Source organism: Sus scrofa, chromosome 9 (assembly GCF_000003025.6).
Source record: "Sus scrofa isolate TJ Tabasco breed Duroc chromosome 9, Sscrofa11.1, whole genome shotgun sequence".
Classification (NCBI taxonomy): domain Eukaryota; kingdom Metazoa; phylum Chordata; class Mammalia; order Artiodactyla; family Suidae; genus Sus; species Sus scrofa.
The window spans coordinates 51,693,641-51,716,465 of NC_010451.4; the positions used below are offsets into that span (position 1 = coordinate 51,693,641).

General features: G+C 37.8%; 2 protein-coding genes across 2 annotated transcripts in view; one reads left to right on the forward strand and one right to left on the reverse strand.

The window, feature by feature from the left end:
• The window catches only part of LOC100524098 (olfactory receptor 151-like), a 140,651-nt gene that overhangs the window by 100,179 nt on the left and 17,647 nt on the right, over nt 1–22,825 (forward strand). The window lies entirely within an intron of this gene.
• On the reverse strand, nt 4,355–5,498 carry LOC100521109 (olfactory receptor 8B12-like). The gene is given in 3 exon segments (XM_021063055.1): nt 4,355–4,977; nt 4,980–5,108; nt 5,111–5,498. Coding segments are annotated over 3 exon segments (1,032 nt in total). The 5' UTR covers nt 5,391–5,498.

Here is a 22,825-nt window from a genome sequence, read left to right on the forward strand (position 1 = left end):
GGGTAAAGCAGACTCTTTTATGTTTAGCAGTGGAAGAGTCTGCAGAGATGAAGAGATTAAAGATCTAGGAAAAATGAGGAGTTCTGCTGTGGCACAATGGGTTAAGAATCCAACTGCAGTGGCTCGAGTTCAATCCCTGGTCCTGCACAATGGGTTAAAGGATCTGTGGCGTAAATCACATCTGCATCTTGGATTCAGTCGCTGACCTGGGAACTTCATATGCTGTGGGTATGACCATAAAAGAATATATATAAGAAAAATAGGGAAATATTGAGGGAATAAAATCCTCAGAGATGAAAAGCTGTTGACAAAATTCCGTATCCATTCACTTCATGTTTTTAAAATATTTGAATTAGGGAATAGTAAATACTTCTTTAAGATGATAAACTATATAAAACTCAAACCAAACGCCAGCAACTTAATTTGAAAATCCTAGAGGCATTTCTAATAAGAACTAGAAATAAAATTAGAATGCCTACAGTCTCCACCATTACTTAACATTGTATTAAAGGTATTAGAAAAAGGCAACTATAAGTGGGCAAGGAATAAGAGGATAAGCATCAGAAGGAAATAAGCAAAACTTCTCTATTTATGAAGACTTTATTAACATATTTGGAGAACATGAAAGAATTCATGGGAAAACATCTACAAAAAATAACAATTATATTACAAAGTATATATTAACATATAATTCAAATATAAATAATACTCAGAATATAGAATGAAAGTTAGAACTCTTGTTACAATAACAGAATTATAGTATAAAATTCCCAAGCCTAAATCTAGTAAGAAATGTACAAAGCATAAGTGAAGAAAATTACAAGAACACTCCTAAAAGTTACTGAAATAGGCCTGAAGAAAATGAGAAAGTATACCATACTTCACAATGAGAAGTCTGAAGATTAAAAAATGTCAGTGCTCCATAAGTTTATTTATAAATTTAAGATTCAATAAATATATTAAATATGCCATCAAGTTTTTTTTCTGAGACTAGACAGATTAGTATAAATGTTATGGTTAAAAATGAATAGCCAGGAAAACCCTAAAAAAAGAAGAACAATATGTGGGAAGTTACCTTCAAGATATGAAAACATTATGAAGCTTCTATAATTAAAGCAGTGTGGTATTGGCTTATGAATAGACTTACAGACCAATAGAACAGAATGGAAAACACAGAAATAACTCAAGTGCCTATGAAACTTGGTATATAATGAAGGCAACAGCTCAAGTCAGCAGGGAAAAGAAGGACTTTTTTTATAAATGGTGATAGAACAGCTGGATAGCCATATGGAAAAAGATAAAGTTGGGTCCATTCCTCACACCATACACTGGTACAATTTCTAAAAAGATCAGGCATTCAGATATAAAAAGAATGAAATCATAGAAGCATTTTGAAAAAGAGTGAATTTCTTTATAACCTCAGAGGAAAGCATTTCTAACTATGGCTAAAATACCAGAAACAGTAAAAGATTAAAATATTCAATTAAAAAATTTTATATAATAAGGAAAGTCAAAGGCCAAATCACTAATTGTTTAGGGGAGAAAATGTATGCAACTTACTCAGACAAAAAGCTAATATTCAGTCCTCCTAAAAACTGAGAATGACACCCAAAAGAAAAGTGGGGAAAAGGTGTGAAGAAATGTCCATATAAGAAATAATACCAGTATCCATTAAATACCTGAAAACATCTCCAATGTTTCTAATTATTAAATAAATGCAAATTATAACAAGACTTAAAACTCCTTCTGATCATTCAGGTTTGAAAATTTGAAATTTTGAAAATATGCTATGTTGCAGGGACTTGTAGGAAAGTAGACATTCCCATTTATTGCTGAGGGGAAATAAATGTCAATTCTTCCCCCAAAAGATCCACAGATTCAGTGTAAAACCAATCAAAACGTCTGCAGTTTCTTTTGTAGGAATTTACAAGCTGATTCTAAAATCCATATAGTCACTCAACCAAAAATAACCGAAACAAATTTGAAAAAGACAAATGGAGTTAGAGGACTTAAACTCACTGATTTCAAGAATTGTTATAGGAGTTCCTGTCTTGGCGCAGTGGAAACAAATATGACTAGGAACCATGAGGTTGGGAGTTCTATCCCTGACCTTGCTCTGTAGGTTAAGGATCCAGCATTGCCGTGAGCTATGGTGTAGGTCACAAACGCAGCTCGGATCTGGTGTTGCTATGGCTCTGGTGTAGGCTGGCAGCTACAGCTCCAATTAGACCCCTAGCCTGGGAACCTCCGTATGCCGCGAGGGTGGCCCTAAAAAGACAAAAGACAAAGAAACAAAAAAAAAGAACTGTTATAAAACTACAATAATCAGGGAGTTACCATTGTGGCTCAGCAGAAACAAATCTGACTAATAACCATGACTATGCAAGTTCCATCCCTGGCCTCTCTCAGGGGGTTAAAGATCCAGCATTGCCGTGAGCTGTGGTGTAGGTCGCAGATGCGACTTATATCTGGTGTTGCTGTGGCTGTGGTGTAGGCCGGCAGCTGTAGCTCTGATTTGAAACCTAGCCTGGGAATTTCCATGTGCCATATATGCAGCCCTAAAGAGAAAAAGAAAAGGAAAAACTGTAATAATTAAAACTGTGTACTGACATCAAGGCAAACAGGTGGGTGAAAGGGACAGAACATAGAGAACAGAAACGAACACACACAAGTAGAATTAATTGATTTTTAACATAGGTGAAAGAATAATCACTGGATATCTTTGTGCAAAAACACACAAACCCCAAAAAAATTTGTTCCATACCTTATACTATATACCAAAATTAACTCAAAATTAATCTTCATGATCTTTTTAATGGCGGCAAGTTGTTTACATGTCTTGGCTATAGTGAATAGTGCTGCTATGAACATAGAGGTGCATGTATCTTTTTGAATGAAAGTTTTGTCTGGACATATGCCCAGGAGTGGGATTTCTGGATCATATGGTAGTTCTATGTTTAGTTTTCTGAGGTATGTCCATACTATTTTCCATAGTGATTGTACCAATTTACATTCCCACCAACAGTGTAGGAGGACTCCATTTTCTCCACACCCTCTCCAGCATTTGTCATTTGTAGGCTTATTAATGATAGCCCTTCTGACTAAAGTGAGGTGGTAACTCATTATAGTTGTGATTTGAATTTCTCTAATAGTTAGTGATGTTGAGCATTTTTTCATGTGCCAGTTGGCCATCTAGAACATACCCTCACAACATGCTCAAAATAAGCTCAAATGGCTTAAAAACTTAAATATAAGACAAGGCACCATAAAACTCTTAGAAGAGGACATAGGCAAAACATTCTCTGACATCAACCATACAAATGTTTTCTTGGTCAGTCTCCCAAGACTCTAGATAAAAACAAAAATAAACCAATGGCACCTAATCAAACTTACAAGCTTTTGCACAGCAAAGGAAAAAAACAAAAAGTCAACCTACAGAATGAGAGAAAATAATTGTAAACAATGCAACTGGTAAGGGCTTAATCTCCAAAATATACAAACAGCTCATACAACTCAACAGCAAAACTCAAACAACCCAATTGAAAAATGGGCAGAAGACCTAAATAGACATTTTTCAATAGATATTTTATATTAGTTTCATATTAATTCTTCAAAGATACACTTACATTTGCACCCTTACAACATTCTCAATTTGGATGACCACATTTCAAGTGCTCAGTACCATATATGACTAGTTACTTCTATATTGGGTAGTAACAGCTCCCGGTTATCTCAGGCCACAACCAGGGTAACCCTTGAAATTAAACCCCAAATTCTGTCTCTGTTAGTGTTGAAACAATATATGATACCTCCACTCCATATCTTTATACCCCATAAAATTGTATTTCTCTTGCCTAGAAGTTGTAATTCACTAAACTATCTCTAGGGCTCTACCCATCAAGTCATAGGTCACCATACTTGCAACTATATGAAACCTAACGTACTTTATACTTATACACTACAGAATTCATCAGAACTGATCTTGTCATTTTGCCAAGACCAACTCAACAAAATTTTCCACCTCCTACTCTCTTACAAAATGTGATATATAAAAATTACCCTGTGAAAAGTAGCATGAAATTACTGTGAATAAATTCATAAGTTAAATGTGCTAGGTCAACAAACATGTGAAGTAAAATCTTCCAAGAAAGACATGAGGCAAGAAAACATGACATAAAGAAAAACAAACTGGATTGGGATTCAAGCTGGAATTTCCAGTCCCAGCTCTGGCACCAAGCAATTTTATGTTCTTGGGCAACATATAAACATTTCTGAGTCTCTAAAGTGTAATGTATTATATGAAGGTGCTGGATAAAAAATTCTTGCATCTTATTTCTCAATTTCTAATATTTATTCAAGAGAAGGTTATTCTGCCCAAGGTTTTCTTTAGGGCAAATACAACATCCTTATTCCTCAGGCTATAGATTAATGGGTTAAACATGGGCACCACAATGGTATAGAACAGGGAGGATACTTTCCCCTGGTCAAGGGGTAAGATAGAAGGTGGTTTGAGGTACATAAATGCTCCTGAGCCAAAGAAAAGAGAAACTGCAATTATGTGGGAACTGCAAGTACTAAAGGCTTTGGACCTGCCTTCAGTGGAGCTAATGTGGAAAATACTTGAAAGGATGAAACCGTAAGAGATAAAAATGGCACCAATGGGCACCCCAATGCCAATGGTCACAACAATAAAGACTGCTAATACATTTATGTAAGAGCTATTGCAGGAAAGTTCAAGGAGGGGAAGAATGTCACACATATAGTGATTGATAAGGTTGTCAGCACAAAAGGTCAGAAATACTATATTTCCTGTATGGGCCACAGCCCCAAAAACCCCCATGCCATAGACACCCAACAAAAGGAGTAAACACACCTGAGGAGACATGGTAACTGTGTACACCAATGGTTTACAGATGGCCACATAGCGGTCATACGCCATCGCTGACAAAATGAACGATTCAGAAAAGACAAAAAACAAAAGAAAAAGAGCTGAGTCATGCACCCTGCATAGGAAATGATGTTCTTTTTTGAGACAAAACTCGTCAGCATTTTGGGGATGATGGCAGTAGAGAAACTAAAATCTATGAAGGACAAGTTGAAGAGGAAAAGTACATGGGAATATGAAGGTGAGAATTCAATCCAATCAGGGTTATCAAACTCAGATTCCCTACCACAGTGACCATGTAAAAACTTAGAAACAGGAAGAAGAGGAGGATCTGGAGTTCTGGTTGGTTTGTTAAGCCTGCGAGGATAAACTCTGTCACAGAGGAGGTATTATCTGCAGCCATTCCTCTCAAGAAGAATCTGTGTTGGAAAAAGAAGAGTTGTTCAGAGAAAGAGAGAATTCTTCCTGAGAATGGCGTTTGAATAGAGAGATTTTTGAACTTCATGAAGATGGCATTTCTTTATACCTGTGTCTCTCTTTTCATGGTCCAAAAGTGCCTTGAACCATCCTGGTAACTGCCTGAGGGTGAAATTTGTCTCCAGAGTAAGAAACACCTCCAACCTTTCCTATGGTCCCTTCTGTGCATGTCCTTCCCTCTACAGCCCTTAGTCAAATATATGAGGCCTGGGGCCCTTCTCTGCAGTGACTCTTGAAACATGGTAGCCATTCAACCCTGCCTAGACCTTTTACCTTGGGGCCAGTGCTTGACAGAGCAGGAAGATAAAGTAGTGTGCCCAGGGTCTTTGGCTGGAATGGCTGTGGAATTATGTGATAATAATAACAGAATCATAATATAAAGTTATTAATTAACTTTAAGAAAAATAAAAGGAACATTTACTGAGCTATCTATGAGATAAGCATTGCTGTAAATGAGGTGTGGCATGATTATCCTCATATGACTGTGCCTAAGTGATCTGCACAAGTCCCAGTGCTGCTAAGTTGCAGCAGAAGGGTAAGTCAGGTGGTCTGACTCACAGAGTTTGAGCCACAGGACAGACCAGGTCAGGCAGGCACTCACCCTCCTTCTGCTTGGAGTCACAGTCCTCTGCTCTGCTCTCTCTCATCCATCTCTTTCAGAGGAGACTCAAATGGCCCTGGTGAAAAGAAAGTGACAATTCAGAATTCAGACACCTCTACTTCTGTTTCTCTACTAAGGATCAAAACCTCTTGTTTATCCTGGTTCTCTTGCTGATGGAAAGAACATAACCTGTGCCTTTGCACTGAGTCTTCTGTCCAGCTTTCAGGGATGAAACAGCATTCTTTCCTAATGTCAGAGTATGTCAGGAAACTATAGAGTTTTTTTCTGGATTAGAGATCTCAACACCCTACCTACAGAGGCTCCCTCAGGATCACTGCTCCAGAGACTACCTTCCCTAAGGAAGAAGAAATGTTTACATCTTTGTTAATGCTTGGCATGGCTTTTAATGACCTATTCTTTCATTCAGGTTATATCTTTTTTTAACTTTTAAACCCATTTACTGATTATTATTTCCATCTTTATCATAGTCTTTTGAAGCCTAACTTCCAAATTGTTTACTTTTAATTTTATTGGAGTATAGTTGATTTACAGTGTTGTATTAGTTTCAGGTGTATAACAAAGTGAATCAGTTATAAGTATACATATATCCATTCTTCTTTCCTATATGGGTTATTACAGACTATTAAGTAGATTTCCCTGTGCTATACAAGTCATTTTCAATTATCTATTCTACATACAGTAGTGTGTATGTGTTATTCCCATTCTCCTAATTTATCCCTCTCCCCACCCTCCATGGTTTCCCCTATGGTAACCATAAATTTGATTTCAAAATTTTGAGTTTGTTTCTGTTTTATAGATAAGTTCTTTTATATAATTTTTATTTAATTCCACATCTAAGTGATACCACATGATATTTGTCTTTGACTTCACTAAGTATGATAATCTTTATTTTAAGCATATTTAAGAGCAAAGTACTGTGGGAAAAGTAATTCTTGCTACCTTGCATTAAGCACTTACTGTGAACCAAACACTGTGTCTAACCCAGGACCTTCACACGAAGGATCCAAAAAAATGTGCAAAAAATTTACCTCACTAATTCCTCACCAATTAATAACCTATTAATAGGTTAGACCTATTAATATTTGCTTTAAAAAGTGAGAGACACACAGCTTGTAGGTTCTAGCATCTTAAGTCAAACTTGGCTCTATCCAACTCCAAACTTCATAGGTGCCAGGGATATTGCTGGACTCCTTCAAAGTACTGAGTATATGTTACTGATGGCACCCAGGTTGTCTCTAGACATCAGTCCTGGCTACTGTAAGTTGCATATGTTGCCAAACAGTTCTTCTCGGGAAGGGATTTCATTCAAATAGAGGCTAAAAAGTTTTGTGTGGCAACTTGCATTCTACACCCCTTACTAGGGGCTTTCAGCTATTAAGGATGACAGATATCACAGCCAAGAAATAAATCTTGATATGGAGAAATTTGAGCTATAGTATGCAAGTGGACTGGAAAGATTTTTGTTTCTGGGTTAATGGCAGAAGTCCTCTTACAGAAGTTTTGAAGCCAAAACACAAAGACAGACGTCTATCTTCCTTTAAGCAAATCTAACTAAAAACACTGGACTCAAGCCTGTATCCATTTATGATTTTGTGCACATAACATCAGCAAGGACCTGCTCACCCTCAGCTATGACTCAGCAATGATGCTACATCTTTTTGATATGCTCTTGGAATTTTCCACATCCCAGAGAAACTCTAAATGAATCCCAATCCTCGTTCTCAATCCACTGCACAAAATTACAAGTGGAGAAAAACAATTCATTAAAATGAGCTTAAATAGTCTCTTCTTGAGATCCAAGTGCAAAGAAGACATTGAGGGGTTCTCAGAAAACTCTAAGGGGGATTTTGTTACTTCAGGGACAGTTCTTGCTGTGGCAACCCATTTCCAAAAGCATCTTAAGTAAGGCTTCTCCAAAACCATGTTACCTGATGCCCTTTTCCAGTACAAGCAGAAAGGGGGAGGGGGAGGAGGTTATTTTGCTTTTCTATTTGTATAGTATTGTTACCTTTCCAAAACTTGAATCTCTGAAAAATGGCTTCCTTCTTCTCTTTATTTCTAACTTAAATTATACATGAAACATTATGGGGCATGTGACAGTTTACATACAATAATATGTCTTTGCAAATATGGCTCATTCATGTGCATTAGCTCTCAGACTTCTGGCTATGTAAGTATGGTCCCAAGCCAATCCCTACCTATCATAGGAGTCCAAGCTTCAATAAGAAGAAACGTAGACCTGGCCAGAGAGAAAAGATAACATCTGAGAGGTCTTCATATGAAAGGTTTGATTAGCTCCTAGAAAAGAAGATAGAATTTAATTCATCTTTCAGTCATCATATGGATCTGTGTAATAGTTAATTTTAATTAGTTTTTAATAAATGTATTTGACAATGTAATATGTGATATTCAGGGTATAAAAAAAGCATAATTCATTCCAGAAAGAAGCTTACAGTCTAATAGAGGCATCACCCCAATAGGTTCTTCTTCCTATTTCTGTCTCTTCATATTTCATGTTTCCCAGGGTTTAGTTCTTAACCTTCTACCCTATTTCTGTTTTCCTAAATTTTCAAAGAACTCATTTGTTTCATGGCTTCAGCAGTCTCTCCAGATAAATGGCTCTCAAATTTGTATCTTTAGTGTTCAGTTCTCTACTAAGTTCCTTTCATATGTATCCAGCCTTTTTCTGGAAATTTCCAAGAGGCTATCTTATAGTCATCAACTCACTGAATACAAGGATGAACACATTTTTCTTTCTGCAAAACTAGACGTCCTTTCAACTTCTCCATTATTTATCTGAGTATCATCATTGGTTAGAAAGTAGAATTCATATGGTTAGATGCTAAGTCCTGGTTTTCTAGGACAGTCCCAATTTGTACCTGTTAACCCAGAAAAATTAGTAGTTCCCTTTCACTCTGAAATGTGTCGTAGCTGTATAAGGAGTATTCAGACATGAACTTTGGAATCTGGTGGACCTCAGCACAAATTCTAGTCCTGTTACTTAGTAACTATATGATCTTAAGAAATTTGTTGAATGTTTCTTAGTTTCCAAGTTTTTATCTTAAAATTAGTAAAATAAACACAACTCAAAAGTTGTTTCAATGAGTAAATGATGCACCTTATGGCATAAAGAATATACCAAGAGAAGTTATTTTATTATTGTTATTATTTAATGTTAAATAATATGTATGTCACATTATTTTATTAAGTAAATAAAATGTATTATTTTATGGTAATAATAATAACTATATCCTTGGGTGAAAGTGGTTTCAGAATGGACTAGAATAGAAGTCAGGGAAATAAATTTTAAAACTTATACAAGCAGTGGAAACAGAAAAAGAACAGGGCCACAAATTATGATATTAAGATGAGACACTAAACAGGATTTAGTGAGAACACAATGCTGAACAACAGGCTTGAGAGAGAACAACAGAAAATAAGAGGCACAAACCACATGTGATTAAGTTTTCAAACTCAGGGAAATGACAGAAATGGGAAAATAAGGAGGAGGGGAAAGGGATTTTAGACAAGATCATCAAATGCTGGTAGAACTTCCAAACAACAAAGAACAGAAGGTAGAAAATTGAAAATCAGGGATGGAATGTGAGAGTACAATATAAATTAGGAAATCATCTGAATAGAGGTAATTTGAGAAAAAATGGGAAATTTTCTTCAAGGAGCAGAGTTTAAAGACAAGGATTACAACCCTTCAAAAATGTCAACAAACAGGTAATGGGAAAAGAAAGTTGACCAAGGGAAATGTCAAAATAAGGCAGGTATAGCCATTGAGAGCAAGAACCAGAGAAAACAAACCTAGAATTAAATCCCAACTGTATTCTTCATCAGCTCTTGAGGCTGAGTAAATTACTTAACCTAATTAGGATTCTGTTTCAATCTAAAAAATGGGATAATACCAAATTTACAGGTATTTGTGAGGATTAAATTATACTTCAGTGAATATTCACTTAGTAATTATTAGTTGAGTCTATAAAATGTCACAGTGCCCAAAGATAGAGAAAATTTCAAGAGTTACCAAAAGAAGAAAGAAAAAGAATTTAAAAGTAACCTTAAACTAAGTCACTCTTTTGCAGGTTTATTCACTCACTTTTCTTTTTTTTTTTTCTTTTTTCTTTTCTTTGTCTTTTTGGAGCCGCACCACGGCATATGGGGGTTCCCAGGCTAGGTGTCCAATTGGAGCTGTAGCTGCCAACCTCACCACAGCCACAGCAATGCCAGATCCAAGCCGTGTCTGCAACCTGCTTAAACCACTGAGCAAGGCCAGGGATAGAACCTACATCTTCATGGATACTAGTCAGATTCGTTTCCACTGAGCCATGACGGGAACACACACTTACTTGTCTGTATTACTTTTCCTGTGCTTAGTCTGATATAGCCTTATGCTATTCATTGGTTACCTCAAGACTATATTCCACAAATCCCAACTAGATTAAAAACTCCTTCAAGGAAAATCTTAACCTACAGCTTTGAGGTACATTAACACACTCACTACCTATCAGAGTGAAATACATTATACATGCTCCTCAAGAACTTGCTTAATGTAATACATATGAATATAGTACAGTATAATCCATATTGCAAACCTCTAATTTCAGGGATAGTTGTTTGCTATCTGAAATAATCCATCAGAGGTTCTGATAAGCAGACATTTTATTTCCATCAAAAAAAGTAATATAAACTGTACATATTAGATTTACTTAAACTAAATAAGTTTGAAACTTTTAATATGTTAACATTGAGCCAGAAGCTTTCTCCTTGTCAAAGTCACGGTGTTTATGGCAGAAACCTCCTTTTCTCTTACAGTCACTGGCAAGGAAAGTTTTTTTGTTTTTTTGTTTTTGTCTTTTTGCCATTTCTTGGGCCACTCCGGCATATGGAGGTTCCCAGGCTAGGGGTCGAATTGGAGCTGTAGCCATCGGCCTATGCTAGAGCCACAGCAATGCAGGATCCGAGCCGCATCTGTGACCTACACCACAGCTCACGGCAATGCCGGATCTTTAACCCACTGAGCAAGGCCAGGGATCGAACCCGCAACCTTATGGTTCCTAGTCGGATTTGTTAACCACTGAGCCACCACGGGAACTCCAAGGAAAGTTATTAAATGGCAGAAATTGCTACAAGGACCAGTTAGTTGCCAAGCAACTTAAAACTCTCCAAAACTGTATTATTTTCCTGAGGGGACTTAAATTCAGGAAATATTGTACTAATTAATACAGTTGTGTTTGAAGCAAAAATACTGTAAAATCTATCATTTACAAAGGGTGTAAAGGGTACAAAAGAAACCAAGACTGTGCTAGAAAGTACAGTATAAGCAGAGTTAATCAGGACAAACCTAAAATAAACTTCAAGTGTAAGTTAATGAAAGGGAGACATTTAATTTGATAGGTAGGAGCAGAAAGGTTATTCTAAACATAACACATCTTAATTCACTAATAATCAAATTAAATGTATTATGTGTGCAAAGAAATCAAGCAGTGTAAATAAAATAATATAGCAAAGTTATTTTGCTTGATAAGAGACTCCTGTGTAATCTTAACTGCAGCATTAAAGAGACTGTAATTTCTAAAGACTTCTCCAAAAAGGAAAGCCACAGAGTCAATGATGTACAATATTTTACAAACTTATCTCTCAGAAACTTTATTCTGGTGGCTAGCTTAAATCAAGAGGCAATGTGGTACCCTAGAAGAACCCTAGGCTTAGGATTCTAAAGATCTGGCTCTGGTCATATAGCCTTGGACAAGCCACTAATTGTCTTTACCTGGAAATTCCTCCTCTTATGAATGGAATAGATGACACCAGATGCTCTTAAGTTCAGTGAGTACATTTCAACCCTATTTCACTTAACAGACACTAACTTCTTGAAATATTAATTTTCCTTTCATGATATATTTCTAATTTTCCTCCAACTTCTGTCTACTTTTCAGTCTCCTTCAAGAGTTAATTATTGAAATTCCACAGTGTTCTATCCTCAGCCTTCTCTTGGCATTCTGTGCTCTCCAAAGATCCTGTCTACTCCCATGCCGTGAGTTACCCTCTGCTGGTGACTTCCAAATCTGTATTTCTGTCCATATCTAAATACTCAACAGACATTTAAAATTCAACACATTAAAAAGTTATATCCACTACCTTTCCTCAAAATGGGAAAACAAATGGGAATTCCTCAAAAAGGAATATGCCTTCCTATTTTCCATATCTTAATAAATGATACCATTTTCCCACTGCTCAGTCACCTTTGTCAATAGTAAAGTCAAACTGATTCTAACTTTTAAAGGAGTGAGGCCACTTCCCTGAAAATCAGTCCATGAAAGTGAATTTATCAATGGATCAGTTTACCAAAAACCAATTCATTGAATGGCCTATTTGCAAAATTTGTTTCTTTAATAATTTATTTTTTACAAGTACTGCATTTATATTTTTAAAAATATAGAATATATATTAACATAAAATAGAAAATGAAAGCCATCTACTCATAAATAATCACTGTTAATATTTGGGTGCATAGTGTTTTTTGTTAGATTATATTGTAATATGCTACCTTGGAGCATTTTCATTAAAACCACTTATTATTGGCATCTTTTCATGTCAGTAAATAAACTGCATCAGCATTACTCTTGATTGCTTTATAATATTCCTTCAGTGGAAGTACTATCATTTAGTATGTCATTTCTTTGACATTTTTTATGTCCAATATTGACTAAGATAAACACTGTGAGTTGAATGTGCGTTTTGAGAAATGTAACAGATTATTTTCTGAGGATAAATTCCTTGAAGTTAAATTGCCAAGTCTAAAGATATACTCTGTTAAGAATATTGCTGAAGTGTTCTCATGAAAGGTTCTATTACACTCATACGAGCAATGTATAAGCATTCCTTTTCCCCCATGTCTTTCCTAACAAGTTCCTAAAAATGGGGCCAATTTAATGCTAAAAATGCCATCACATTACTTTAATTCATATTTCTTTGATTACAAGTAATGTTGGCCTGTAGGAATTTAGTTTTAAATTTCTTGGCCTGGGCTGTTCATATGTTGTATATGAGTACTTAAATGTACTTTATTGGGTATAGTTGACATACAATAAAATGAACCCAACTTATGGGCTTTACAGTTCATTGATTTTTTTGTTTGTTTGTCTTTTAGGGCTGCACCTGCAGCATCTGGAAGTTCCCACCCAGGCTAGGGGTTGAACTCAGAGCTGTAGCTACAGGCCTATGACACAGCAATGCCAGATCTGAGCTGCGTCTGCAACCTATATACCACAGCTCACCACAACTCTAGTTCATTGATTTTTAACAAATGTATAAGCCCATGCAGGAGTTCGCATTGTGTCTCAGCGCTTTAAGAACCCAACTAGTATCCATGATGATGCAGGTTCCATCCCTGGCCTCACTCAGTGGGTTAAGGATCCAGAGTTGCCGCAAGCTGTGGCATGGGTCCCAGATGCAGCTCAGATCTGGTGTTGCTGTGGCTGTGAAGTAGGCTGGCAGCTGCAGCTCAAATTAGACCCCTAGCCCAGGAACCTTCCATATTCCAGAGGTGTGGCCGTAAAAAGTAAAAAAAAAAAAAAAAGGCTTTGCAACCACCACTCAATTAAGAGGCAAGATATATATATATATTTTCATTACAAAAATTCTCTAATATCATGAACGACGCCCCCACTCCTGACTTCTGATTTCAGTCACTATATATTGTTTTGACCTGGTTTTGGCATTTATAAAAATATAGTCATACAGTATGTACTCTTTCGTGTTGTTTTTTTCACTCAGCATAGTTTTGAGATAAATTCATGTTATTGCACACATTGATAGTTCATTCCTTTCTATTGCTGAGGAGTATTCAGTCATATGAATATTCCACAATTTCTTTGCTCATTCAGCAGTTGAAGGAAATATACATTGTTTACAATTTGAAACTAATATAAGTAAAGCTTCCATGAATATTCATGCATAAGTTTTTCTACAGACATATACTTCCATTTCAGTTGAGAAAACACCTAGGAGCAGAATCTCTACGTCCTATGGAACATGTATTTCTTATTCTATTAAAATCTGCCAAAGTATTTTCCAAGATGGTTATGCCATTGTATACTCCCACCAGCAATAAATGAGAATTTCAGATGTTCACCAATACATGATATTGTCAGTACTTTTAATTTCATCATTCTATTGGTATATAATAGCACCTTGTAATTTTGTTTACATTTCCCTGGTTATTATGACATTGATTCAGTTTTCATGTCTGATTGGCCATTTAAATATCTTCTTATTAGGCTATATATTTCTTCCCTGGCTATTGTGATTTCTTATTATTGATTTGTAAATATTAGTTACATAAGCTAGATATAAGTATTTGGTCAGGTTTTTTAACATATTTACTCCCAACTAGTAGCTTACTTTTCATTTTCTGAGCAGTATATTTTTAGGAACTATAAATAAAAAGTCTAAGTTTTTATGAAATTCTGTTTATATGGTTAGTGCTTTTTGTTCTAAAACTTTTTGCCTAGACCAAGGCTATGAAGATGTCTTTTCTTCTATGTCTTCTGGACTTTTACTATTTTTAATAATAATAATTAGGCCAGTGGCCCATTTTGAGTTAATTTTGTTTAACTTTTAATTTTGGAGCATTTCAAAGCCTGAAAAGTAAACAGAAGAGTATAATAAATCTTTATATGTCTCTCTTAGTTTCGACAGAATCAACATTTCTGACAATTTTATATCATCTATACCTCACAAACTTTCTGACTTCAGTTAATAATGATGATTACACAGTTTTTTGAGGTAAAATTTATGTACATTGAAACACACAAATTTTTTTTATGTAATGATTTTTTTTTTCATTAAAGCTGGTTTACAGGAGTTCCCGTCGTGGCTCAGGGGTTAACAAATCCGACTAGGAACCATGAGGTTGTGGGTTCGATCCCTGGCCTTGCTCAGTGGGTTAAAGATCCGGCATTGCTGTGAGCTGTGGTTGCAGATGCGGCTCGGATCCTGCATTGCTGTGGCTCCAGCGTAGGCTGATGGCTACAGCTCCAACTGGGCCCCTAGCCTAGGAACCTCCATATGCTGCCAGAGTAGCCCAAGAAATGGCAAAAAGACAAAAATAAATTAATTAATTAAATAAAAAATAAAGCTGGTATATGGTGTTCTGTCAGTTTTCTACTGTACAGCCCATGGTGACCCAGTTACACATATATGTATAGATTCTTTTTTCTCACATTATCATGCTCCATCGTAAGTGACAAGATAGTTCCCAGTGCTATACACCAGGATGTAATTGCTTATCCATTCCAAAAGCAATAGCCTACATCTATTAACCCCAGGTTCCCAATCCATCCCGCTCCCTCCCACTCCTCCTTAGCAACCACGACTCTTTTCTCCATGTCCATGATTTCCTTTTCGGTAGAACAGTTTGTGCCATATATTAGATTCCAGATATAAGTTATATCATAAGGTACCTGTCTTTCTCTTTCTGACATACTTCACTTAGTATGAGAGTCTCTAGTTCCATCCATGTTGCTACAAATGGCATTATTTTGTTCTTTTTTACGGCTGAGTAGTATTCCATTTGTGTGTGTGTGTGTGTGTGTGTGTGTGTGTGTGTGTGTGTGTGTATTTTCACATCTTCCTAATTCAGTCATCTGTCAGTGGACATTTAGCTTGTTTCCATGCCTTGGCTATTGTGAATAGTGCTGCAATAAACATGCGGGCGCATGTGTCTTTTTCAAGTAAAGTTTTGTCTGGATCTATGCCCAAGAGTGGGATTGCTGGGTCATATGGTAGTTCTATGTATAGTTTCCTAATGTACCTCCATAGTGTTCTCCATAGTGGTTGTACCAACAGTGCATGAGGGTTCCCTTTTCTCCACACCCCCTCCAGCATTTGTTATTTGTGCACTTAATAATAATGGCCATTCCGACCGATGTGAGGTGGTATCTCATGGTAGTTTTTTTTTTTTTTCCCACTGTACAGCAAGGGGGTCAGGTTATCCTTACATGTATACATTGCAGTTACAGTTTTTTCCCCCACCCTTTCTTCTGTTGCGACATGAGTATCTAGACATAGTTCTCAATGCTATTCAGCAGGATCTCCTTGTAAATCTATTCTAGGTTGTGTCTGATAAGCCCAAGCTCCCAATCCCTCCCACTCCCTCCCCCTCTCATCAGGCAACCACAAGTCTCTTCTCCAAGTCCATGATTTTCTTTTCTGAGGAGATGTTCATTTGTGCTGGATATTAGATTCCAGTTATAAGTGATATCATGTGGTATTTGTCTTTGTCTTTCTGGCTCATTTCACTCAGGATGAGATTCTCTAGCTCCATCCATGTTGCTGCAAATGGCATTATGTCATTCTTTTTTATGGCTGAGTAGTATTCCATTGTGTATATATATACCACTTCTTCCTAATCCAGTCATCTGTCGATGGACATTTGGGTTGTTTCCACGTCCTGGCTATTGTGAATAGTGCTGCAATGAACATGCGGGTGCATGTGTCTCTTTTGAGTAGAGCTTTGTCCGGATAGATGCCCAAGAGTGGGATTGCAGGGTCATATGGAAGTTCTATGTATAGATTTCTAAGGTATCTCCAAACTGTTCTCCATAGTGGCTGTACCAGTTTACATTCCCACCAGCAGTGCAGGAGGGTTCCCTTTTCTCCACAGCCCCTCCAGCACTTGTTATTTGTGGATTTATTAATGATGGCCATTCTGACTGGTGTGAGGTGGTATCTCATGGTAGTTTTGATTTGCATTTCTCTTATAATCAGCGATGTTGAGCATTTTTTCATGTGTTTGTTGGCCATCTGTATATCTTCTTTGGAGAAATGTCTATTGAGGTCTTTTGCCCATTTTTCCATTGATTGATTGGTTTTTTTGCTGTTGGGTTGTATAAGTTGCTTATATATTCTAGAGATTAAGCCCTTGTCAGTTGCATCATTTGAAACTATTTTCTCCCATTCTGAAAGTTGTCTTTTTGTTTTCTTTTGGGTTTCCTTTGCTGTGCAAAAGCTTTTCAGTTTGATGAGGTCCCATGGGTTTATTTTTGCTCTAATTTCTATTGCTTTGAGAGACTGCCCTGAGAAAATATTCATGATGTTGATGTCAGAGAGTGTTTTGCCTATGTTTTCTTCTAGGAGTTTGATGGTGTCCTGTCTTATATTTAAGTCTTTCAGCCATTTTGAGTTTATTTTTGTGCATGGTGTGAGGGTGTGTTCTAGTTTCATTGCTTTGCATGCAGCTGTCCAGGTTTCCCAGCAATGCTTACTGAATAGACTTTCCTTTTCCCATTTTATGTTCTTGCCTCCCTTGTCAAAGATTAATTGACCATAGGTGTCAGGGTTTATTTCCGGATTCTCTCTTCTGTTCCATTGGTCTGTCTGTTTGTTTTGATACCAGTACCACACTGTTTTGATGACTGTGGCTTTGTAGTATTTCTTAAAGTCTGGGAGAGTTATGCCTCCTGCTTGGTTTTTGTTGCTCAGGATTGCTTTGGCGATTCTGGGTCTTTTGTGGTTCCATATAAATGTTTGGATTGTTTGTTCTAGTTCTGTGAAAAATGTCATGGGTAATTTGATAGGGATTGCATTGAATCTTTAGATTGCTTTGGGTAGTATGGCCATTTTTACAATATTGATTTTTCCAATCCAGGAACATGGAATATCTTTCCATTTCTTTACATCTTCTTTGATTTCTTTGATTAAAGTTTTATAGTTCTCGGCATATAGGTCCTTTACCTCTTTGGTCAGGTGTATTCCGAGGTATTTGATTTTGTGAGGTACAATTTTAAAAGGTATCGTATTTTTGTATTCCTTTTCTAATGTTTCATTGCTGGTATACAGAAATGCAACTGACTTCTGAATGTTAATCTTATATCCTGCCACTTTGCTGAATTTATTAATCAGTTCAAGGAGTTTTTGGGTTGAGTCCTTAGGGTTTTCTAGGTATAATATCATGTCATCTGCATACAGTGACAGTTTGATCTCTTCTCTTCCTATATGGATGCCTTTGATTTCTTTTGTTTGTCTAATTGCTGTGGCTAGGACTTCCAAAACTATGTTGAAGAGCAGTGGTGAGAGTGGGCATCCCTGTCTTGTTCCAGATTTGAGTGAGAAGGATTTCAGTTTTTCCCCATTGAGGATTATATTTGCTGTGGGTTTATCATAAATGGCTTTGATTATATTCAGGAATGTTCCTTCTATACCCACTTTGGCGAGGGTCTTGATCATGAATGGATGTTGAACTTTGTCAAATGCTTTTTCTGCGTCTATTGAGATGATCATATGATTTTTGACTTTTTTTTTGTTAATGTGGTGTATGATGCTGATTGATTTGCGTATGTTGAACCATCCTTGTGAACCTGGGATGAACCCAACCTGGTCATGGTGTATAATTTTTTTGATATGTTGTTGGATTCGGTTGGCTAAGATTTTTTGAGAATTTTTGCATCTATATTCATCAAAGATATTGGCCGATAGTTTTCTTTTTTGGTGGTATCTCTGCCTGGTTTTGGAATGAGGGTGATGGTGGCCTCATAAAATGTCTTTGGGAGTATTCCTTCTTCTTCAACCTTTTGAAAGAGTTTAAGGAGGATGGGCACCAATTCCTCTTTATATGTTTGGTAAAATTCACCTGTGAAGCCATCTGGTCCTGGGCTTTTATTTGTAGGGAGTGATTTTATGACCTCTTCAATTTCATTTCTAGTGATCAGTCTGTTCAGTTGGTCTGTTTCTGCTTGATTCAGTTTTGGCAGGCTGTAAGATTCTAGAAAATTGTCCATTTCTTCCAGATTGTCAAACTTGTTGCCATACAGTTGTTCATAGTATTCTCTTATGGTTTTTTGTATTTCTGCTGTATCCGTTGTGATTTCTCCTTTTTCATTTATAATTTTGGTGATTTGGGTTCTTTCTCTCCTCTTTTTAGTGAGTCTGGCCAGGGGTTTGTCAATTTTGTTCACCTTTTCAAAGAACCAGCTCTTGGTTTTATTAATTTTCTCTATTGTTTTTTGAGTCTCTATTTTATTGATTTCTTCTTTGATCTTTATAATTTCCTTCCTTCTGCTGACGTTAGGACTTCTTTGTTCTTCTTTTTCTAATTCGTTTAGGTGGAGGGTTAAGTTGTCAATTTGGGATCTTTCTTCTTTTTTGAGAAAGGCCTGGATTGCTATAAATTTCCCTCTGAGCACTGCTTTCGCAGCATCCCATAGATTTTGAGAGGTTGTGTCTTCATTATCATTTGTTTCAAGGTAGTTTTTAATTTCCTTCTTGATTTCTTCATTGACCCATTGGTTTTTTAGTAGCATGTTGTTGAGTCTCCATGGAGTAGGTTTTTTCTCTTTGCTTTTCCCATGGTTGATTTCTAATTTCATGGCATTGTGGTCAGAGAAGATACTTGAGATAATTTCTACGCTCCTAAATTAATTATTGAGATTCGCGTTGTGTCCCAATATGTGGTCGATTCTTGAGAATGTTCCATGAGCATTTGAGAAGAATGTGTATTCTGCTTTTTTTGGATGTAGTGTCCTGAAGATATCAATGAAGTCTAACTTTTCTATTGTTTCCTTTAGGATCTCTGTTGCTTTATTGGTTTTCTGTCTAGAGGATCTGTCCATTGATGTGAGGGGGGTATTTAGGTCTCCTACTATGATTGTATTCTCATCAATATCTCCCTTTATGTCTGTTAATATTTGTTGTGTGTATCTGGGTGCTCCTGTATTTGGGGCATATATGTTGACAATAGTAACATCCTCTCCTTGGATGGATCCCTTAATCATTAAATAGTGTCCTTCTTTGTCTTTCTTTATGCCTTTTGTTTTAAAGTCTATTTTGTCTGATATGAGCGTTGCGACTCCTGCTTTTCTGTCATGTCTATTGGCGTGAAATATTTTTCCCCACCCTTTCACTTTCAATCTATATGTATCTTTTGTCCTAAGGTGAGTTTCTTGTAGGCAGCATATTGAAGGTTTTTGCCTTTTTATCCACTCAGCCAGTCTGTGTCTTTTGATTGGGGCATTCAGTCCATTGACATTTAAGGTGATAATTGATAGATGATTATTTATTGCCATTTGAACCTCGTGTTCCAGTTGATTCTATGGTTCTCCATTTTTTTTTTTTTTTTTTTTTTGGTTGGATGGTCTCCTGTTGTTATCTGCTTGAGTGGGTTTTTTTTTTTTTTCATTTTTTGCAAATGCAATATTTGGTTTTGGCTTGTGATTGCCCTGTTTTTTAAGTATGCTAACCCCTTCCCATAAATGTGTGTTTTAGCCTGATGGTCCTGTAAGTTCAAACACTTCATTACTATATTAAAATTAAGAAGAGAGACATACATATAAACAAAAAGGGTTATTTACCTCCTGACATCCCTTGCCCACATTTTATGGTTTTGATGACTCTTTTTTATTTTTTTCTTTTTAATTTTATTTTGTTTGACGCATGTTCATGATTAAATCTGTATGCTGGCTTATTTGAGTGACTGCTCTCTGATTGCGGTTTCCTCAGTCCTAGTTCTTCCTCTTCTTCTTCTTTTTTTTTTTTTCTTTTCTTTTTTCTTCCCTTTCCTTCCTTTCTTTTTGGTTTAGAGAAGCCCTTTCAATATTTCCTTTAAGCTGGGTTTTGTGTTGCTGTATTCTTTAAGTTTTTGTTTGTTGGGAAAAATTTTTATTTCCCCTTCTATTTTAAATGATATTCTTGCTGGATAGAGTATTCTAGGTTGCATATTTTTTCCTTTTAGCACTTTAAATATCTCTTGCCATTCCCTCCTGGCCTGTAGTGTTTCTGTAGAGAAATCAGCTGATATTCTTATGGGGGTTCCCTTGTAGGTAACATTCTGTTTTTCTCTTGCTGCCTTGAGGATCCTCTCTTTATCACTAACTTTTGCCATTTTTATTATGATGTGTCTTGGTGTGGGTCTGTTTGGGTTCAGTTTGTTTGGGGCCCTCTGTGCTTCTTGTATCTTGAATCCAGTATCCTTTAGATTTGGGAAGTTTCCAGCAATAATTTCTTTGAATATATTTTCCCTTCCCTTATCTTTTTCTACTCCTTCTGGAATTCCTATTATGCGTAGATTGGCCCGCTTCATATTATCCCATAGGTCTCTTATATTGCTTTCCAGTTTTTTGATTCGGTTTTCTGTCTGTTGACCAGATTGAGTGATTTCCATTATTCTAGCTTCCACATCACTGATTCGTTCTTCTGCATTATTCATTCTGGTTTTTACTGCCCCTAGTTCAGTTTGCATCTCTGCAAATGAATGTTCTAGTTTTTCTTGGCTCCTCCTTATATTTTCTAGCTCCTTTCTGAGGGTATCTGCATTACTGTTCATATCTTCTCTTAATTCCTTCAGTATTTTCAGTATTTCTCTTTTGAATTCCAGGTCTGTCTGACTGCCGAGATCTGTTTCATTGTTGACTGTTTTAGGTGAGTTCTCCTGTTGGTTTGACTGGGGGTGGTTTCTCAGCTTCTTCATCTTGCTTGTTGTTTTCTTTCTCCTGAGGGAGTTGTACTCTCCGTGATCGGGCAGTGTTTGCCTTGTCACTGCCGTGGAATATTTCCTGAGGGCTGGCGTTGTTGGTCAATCTTTTTTGAGGCAGTGTGGCTTTTCTGGAGTGTTGATGGGGCTAACAGTGTTTCTTTGCAGCAAAGGAGGACTTCCTGAGGGCAGACAGGACTGGGAGGTCCACACCACGATGGTAGCAGATTTCACTTGGTCATGTAGAGCTCTACATGTTCTATTTGGTTTTCTTTAATACTTTACATTTTTTACTTTACATAAAAAATATAAAGTATATCCATTTTAGGCTGTGGGGTTCTTGCAGGGGGTTGGCAGTGTTGGGCAGCTGCTCTTCAGGGGTGCATCACCCCCTGGGGGCTGGAGCAGCTATCTGGGTCACTGAGAACCTAAGAGGCTCTTCCCTAGGGCAGCCCAACTCAGAAGGACAGCCTGAGAATGTAGGCGGATCTTTTCACAGTCTGGCCGAGCTTGTTGCAGCTTTTCTGGGCTGCAGGGGCTCTTCCAGGGGGCTGGTGGTGCTGAGCAGTTATTTCACGGGAGTGGGGCACCCCCTGGGGGCTTGGCCGGGTAGCAGGGCCGTTGGAAACTGAAGAGGCTCCTCCCCAGGGCAACCCGACTCAGAAAAACCGTCCGAGAATTAGGCCGATCTATTCACAGCCTGGCTAAGCTTGTTCTAGCTTTTCTGGGCTGCAGGCCTTTTCTCGGGGGCTGGTGGTGTTTGGTGCTGCTCTGCGGAAGTGTAGCCCCACCAAAGGGCAAGCAGGCCTGTGCAGGGACAGCCCCTGTGGTGGTAGGCTTCAGGCAATTGTTGAGGCCAGCCCTCCTGGATGGCAGGCAGCCCCAGGTCCGTGAGAGCGTAGGGCGAGGCGGGGGTGGGGGGAGGGGATGCACTGGGAAGCACAGTTTTCAGCTAGCTATCGGGCCTGTAAGCTTGCTGTGGCGTGGGGGGTATTCTATGGGGATCCACCCCTTCTTTTCTCCCCTCCCCAGCACGGGCGCAGACCAGGCTCTTCTCCCACGTTCCCTCTGATGTGGCTTTCCACTTCCCCGCCCCTGGAGTATTGCTCCCTTCCTCTGCGACAGCTTTGTTTTCTAGTCTCCCAGGCAGTCTCTGCCCCTCAAATGGTTTCTAGACCTCCCAAGCAGTTTCCGCTCTGCCCCGCCCCCCTAGCCGGGGGACTAATCTCTGGAGCCGAGGTCTCGGTGCCCAGCCCCCACCCAGGCGGCGCCCCCCGGCCCTTTCTCGGGGACTAACCTTCTGCAGCGAGGTCTCGGTGCCCAGCCCCCCTCCCAGGCGTCCCCGGCCCCCTCTCGGGGACTAACCTTC